This window comes from Microtus ochrogaster, chromosome 21 (genome assembly GCF_000317375.1).
Source record: "Microtus ochrogaster isolate Prairie Vole_2 chromosome 21, MicOch1.0, whole genome shotgun sequence".
Lineage (NCBI taxonomy): Eukaryota > Metazoa > Chordata > Mammalia > Rodentia > Cricetidae > Microtus > Microtus ochrogaster.
In genome coordinates, this window is record NC_022022.1 from 103,151 (window position 1) to 108,538 (window position 5,388).

At 49.8% G+C, this 5,388-nt stretch overlaps 1 protein-coding gene across 2 annotated transcripts in view; it reads right to left on the reverse strand.

Moving 5' to 3' along the window:
* Window positions 1-2,734: 2,734 nt before the first annotated feature.
* The window catches only part of Ubqln4 (ubiquilin 4), a 19,276-nt gene continuing 16,622 nt past the window's right edge, over window positions 2,735-5,388 (reverse strand). The window contains exon 11 of one of the 2 annotated variants that reach the window (XM_005356858.3): window positions 2,735-4,382. In XM_005356858.3, coding sequence (XP_005356915.1) covers window positions 4,230-4,382 — 153 coding nt within the window. In that variant the 3' untranslated portion in view covers window positions 2,735-4,229. Of the gene's footprint in view, window positions 4,383-4,489; window positions 4,549-5,388 lie in introns of those variants that run through there. The other variant, XM_026784068.1, reaches the window with a different exon arrangement.

The following is a 5,388-nucleotide window of genomic DNA, read 5'->3' on the forward strand; positions in this document are numbered from 1 at the left end:
AGCCTGGTCTACAGAGCTAGTTCCAGGACAGGCTCCAAAGCCACAGAGAAACCCTGTCTCGAAAAACCAAAAAAAAAAAGAAAAACAAAACAACAACAAATGCCAGGTACAGGGTCTGGAGAGACAGCGTAGTGGTAAAGAACACTGGCTGCTCTTCCAGAGAAGAGGGCTTGGCTCCCATCACTCACATGATGGTTTTTAGCCACATTAACTTCAGACCTAGGAGGCCCAACACCCTTTTCTGGCATTAGTGGATACTGAACACCTGAACACAGGTAGCACATAGACAAAACATCTACACATAAATAAGATGGGCAAAAAAAAAAAAAAAAGGATGTACACACTAAGCCAAGAGCATAGGAATGAAAAAAAGGCAAAAAAAAAAAAAAAAAGCCAGCCAGGTATAGTTCAGTGGTGCGGAGATCTCTACTCTCAGCTCTTAGTAGGTGCAGAGGAGTGGCCTGCCTGGAGGATCAGGAGTTCAAGGTCATTCTCAGCTACTATCTACACAGAATTCAGTTCTCTCCTTCCCTTGTGGGAAGGGGGTGTCTCAGGTAGTGGGCTTCAAGGCAGGCAGCTCTGCACGCTGAGACTTCTGCCCACACAGAGCAGCCTTTCTTTTAACCACAGTGTAGCATGTGGCTTCTTTGGTCTTGAACCTTCAGCTCTATATTTCACGGCCATCAGTGAGCATAGCATAATATAAAAGTAGACTCCCTACCCTTTAAATGCCTCCCCTGGTCATTCTTTACAACCGTGTCCTGTGTCTGGAGCCTAAGATGCTGTTCCCTAACTTGCACTGTTTGTCACAGCTTTTCAGCTTTTGGTTAACTGTATAGCTATGGGCCCACTGTCACCTTGCTGTTTTGTGACAGGGTCTCTCTGTGTGTGCCTGGCTGAACTGTATAGATATGGGCCCACTGTCACCTTGCTGTTTTGTGACAGGGTCTCTCTGTGTATGCCTGGCTGAACTGGAACTTATGTGTGGATCAGGGTGGCTCTGAGCTTTGCGGATCTGCCAGCCTCTGCCCGGAGTGCTGGGATTGATGGTGTGTGCTGTGTTGGCATTTCCTTTATTTTATTTATTTATTTATTTATTTATTTTTTAGTTTTTTCGAGACAGGGTTTCTCTGTAGCTTTGGAGCCTGTCCTGGCACTAGCTCTTGTAGACCAGGCTGGCCTTGAACTCAGAGATCCACCTGCCTCTTCCTCCCGAGTGCTGGGATTAAAGGCTTGTGCCACCACCGCCCGGCTTCCTTTATTTTAATATGCACAAGTTTCCCTCTCCTAAAACAAAGACCCACCTGACTCTGCCTTCTGAGTGTTGGCGTTAAAGGCGTACGCCACCACCACCCAGCTTTTATTTATTTAAAGATGTTTGTTTTATCTGCATGTATATCTGTGTACCATGTACACAGCCACTGCTTGCATAGGCCGAACAGGCTGGAGCCAGATGCCCGGACTGGAGCTACAGAAGATTTTGGGCGCTGTACGGGTGCTGGAAATCAAATCTGGATCCTCTGCAAGAGCAGCCAGTGCTCTTAACTGCCGAGTCGCCTCTCCAGCCCCTTTGCTTTATTTTCTACCTCTTATTACTCTAAGCCTCACTCTCACAGTTCTGACCTGTGCGTGTTGGTAAAACAGGGCCTAAATAAACCCCTAGCCTTGACCCAGCTTCCGTATGCTTGGGTCACAGGCACACACCACCATGCTCAGCCAGCCTGTTAACACTTCCAAGGTCTAGGAGGTAGGTGGCTTCTTATAGCCCTTTGCTTACTTTTACCAAGCAGATGCAGATGCCAACAATCTGACCTCTCAATCGAAGCTTAGGCTAAGGGTCCAGGGACCCCTGGGTTGACCATGTTGCAGAACATGGCTGGTGAACTCCCAGTTCACCTAGTGTAAGTGTTGCGTGTATCAAGGTTCCTATTCCCTAAGTGCTAACTTTTTGTCCTTTTAGTTTCCAGTTCCAAAGTCTGCAGGCAAACAGCTTAGCCTCTCAGCAAGGTGGCTCAGCGAGTAAAGATGTTTTCCCACCAAGCCTGATGACTAAAGTTGCAATGTCCAGGAAACACACGATGAGAGGAGAGGGTCAGCTCCCAGACCTCAGACCTCCATGTGCTGTACGGCACACACGCACGCACACACACACACTAAATAAAAACAATTGTTAAAAAAAAAAAAAGGCTGCCTTTAGGTGCTGAGTTCAAGCCAGTCTCCCTGCTCCTGGATGCTTTAAGCCTTTTTTCCCCCTTCACGCAGCATTGGAACTTGCACTGAGCCCTGGCCTGAAGCACAGTCTCCCATGCGTGGTTCATTCTTTTTTTTTTTTTTTTAATATTTATTTATTTATTATGTATATAATATTCTGTCTGTGTGTATGTCTGCAGGCCAGAAGAGGGCACCAGACCTCATTAGAGATGGCTGTGAGCCACCATGTGGTTGCTGGGAATTGAACTCAGGACCTTTGGAAGAGCAGGCAACGATCTTAACCACTGAGCCATCTCTCCAGCCCCCGCGTGGTTCATTCTTACACCACCAGACTCCACTCACAGCTTCACTGCACACAAGATAAGAAGTGTGGTGGCTCACCTGGACACCAAGCAGAGGCTGCTGCACAGCCCAGGCCACCCTGGGCTACGATGGCACCTTCTCAGAACACCAAACTCCAAGACAGTGACCTTGTTTTCAGCCTGATTCCTCCCTCAGAAAACAAACACCAACAGCACCAATATACACTCACAACAAAAATCATTTATTTACAAAGGTCAGGGTAGGTGATGGGAGTAAGAGAGCAAAAGGGCAGGGATGTCTGAACTGCTGGGACCCTTCCCCAACTGGAGCAGGATTCCTTTCCTTCTTTACCTCTCAGCCAGGGCTCCTCCAAGTAGCCAAACCACAAGGCAGAGAGAATGTGCTGAAAGCCTTCTCAGTACTCCAGCTGAGCTAAGCCCAGTTCCATCCTCATTCTCATCCCTTCCTCAGATAGAGAGAAGCGGCGAGGAACTGGAAAGCACAAGCTCTGGAAGAGAGACCTCACTATTTTTTTTTTTTTCTAGCAAGAGTAATAGTGGCAAGGGTCTCGGTCAGAGCCATTGTCTTTAGGAGAAACACCCAGGAACCCAGGAGACTTAGCTCTCCCAATGCTGTATTTCTCCAGTAGGCTGGCCCTTGTTACCCCCTCATCTCTGTTGACAAAGCTGTGAACCAGAAACCAACAAAGAACACACTTTCCTCAACCTGGGTGAACGCACATGTATGCACAGATACAAATTCTTCACACTGCTAAGAAAGATCCAATCCTTGTATCTTCTAGGAGTGGGGCTAGAAGTACTGGAGCCTGAAGATGTAGGTAGGTCCTGGGCACATGGAAACGTGCGTGTGCATAAGCACATATGTCAGAGACAATAGAACCAACCTGGCTCCTTGTGGGCCACACTGCTCAGCTCTGTTGAGCTCTTCAATTCAAATTCCATCAGTCCCTCTCTCTCCTGTCAGGCCTGGGTCTGGTTCTCCAACCTGAAATCTATTGGTGTTTCTAGACCCCAACTCTCAATCTGAACTTCCCAGCCGCTAGCTCAGGCTGTCTCCCCAAGTCCCTGTCTCCAGGAACTCTCCAGCATCAGCCTCTGCTGGTCTTGTCTGTTATTGGCAATTCTGTCCAGAGTGGTGGTTCACGGCTCCCTTTGGGCAAGAGGACAGGAATCTTTCTCCCTGCCTGAGAGTCCCAAAGGAGTCCATGAGAAAATGTTGGGTAAATATGCAAGAGGGGTAGAGAAAGAAAACTACAGCATTTCGTTAGCTCCTCTCCAGAGAGTAAAATCCACACACTGGCTGGGCTGAGGTGTAGGAGGAGAGGAGAGCAAGAGCAAATGTAAGGCAAGCTAAAGCCTAGTGGTGCCGACGGAAGACTCTGGGGAGCCAGAGGGGTCGTCCTCTCAGACCCTGGGAGAAGACTGCACATTGCCAAAGTACAGTGGGCAAGGAGGTAGGGCCAAATGACCCAAATGTGCAAACTAAATAGTTCTGCTCGGAGGCCTGGGAGGAAGGATTTCATAAGACAGCAACAAAATCAAAACCATTGAACAGAGCTATGGGGCTGGGCCCAGGCCTCCAGAATCACCCTGTTGTTTGTAGAGGTCAAAGAAGGCTACAGAAGGTAGGGTTTGATAGAGGAGCCAAAGGCTGGCACGTTGAGCTGGGGAAGGCAGGAGGCACGGGCCAAGGGATCAGGAGAGCTGGGACCCCAGGAGTCTCTCAATAGCTGCATTGATGTCTCCGCCTGTGGCGATCAGGGCCTGTAGGTTAGCTTCACGGTTGACAAAGCCCATGGAATTGAGCTGCTCCAGCTGCTGCTGAAATCTCGCTTCTGGCATCGGCACCTGGAGAAGGCAGGCCTTGGCAAGTGGGCATGGACCCAATTCTAGGGCTAGCCCCTTTCTTCCTTCCTTTCTTTTTGAGAATGTCTTGCTATGTAGCCCAGGCTGGCCTAGAACTTGCAATTCTCCTGCCTCAGCCTCCAGAGTGCTGGGCTTGCAGCACTGTCTCCTAGAGGGACAGTTTGAATTTGAGTGTTCACACAACACCAGTAGGCCCCTAGCACCCCATGGTCAAGGGTGCCCTTGTGTCTACTTCTCTGGCCCCACCCTCAGCAGAGCCGTGTGCTTAGCATGAGGAAAGTGAACTACAAATGAAGGCCCGGGAGGCAGTCTGTCAAGAAAGCCAGCTACAGCAGGTTGGCGTCACTGCCGACCACTAGAGATACTTGCCTAGGACAACACAAGCAGCCCGACAGTCAGAGCCCCTCCCAGTGCCGTGCTGATGCTTCTCAGTCACAGAGTTATACTGGATGCACCTTGGAGATCAACCTGACCCAGCCCTGTCAGAGTTTACACAAATGTTTGTAGACTGGTTTCTCCAGCAGAGTCACAGAGGTCATACCCTCAAGTCATCTCTGCGCCTGTGCCTACCTAAGACCCTGCCCTTCACCTTCATAATCAACCAGCTATGTAAGTGAGCTGCCAGCCGACATCTTTGCCCTCAGTTTCCCCATCTGTATAAACACCGACACTGAACCTCCTGAGGTCGTCGGGAAATAGTGTAGACGACGACGACGACTCTCCGGTCAGAGCATTCGGCTCCCAAGCATGGGTTGAGTGTTCAATCCCTGCTCTTACCCTATTTTAAAGCTGAAGACACTGAACTTGGGGACATATGGTAACCTGCCCAAAGCTACTGAGTGGCAGATCAGAGCCTGGAGCCAAGTCTAGCCTCCTGCAAACCCTGTGCAGCCGCCTCTGCTCCCCTGGCGCCCGGGGCGGCTGCCTTGTGTACCTGTGAATTTCCACTGGCGCCCGAGGCGGCTGCCTTGTGTACCTGTGAATTTCC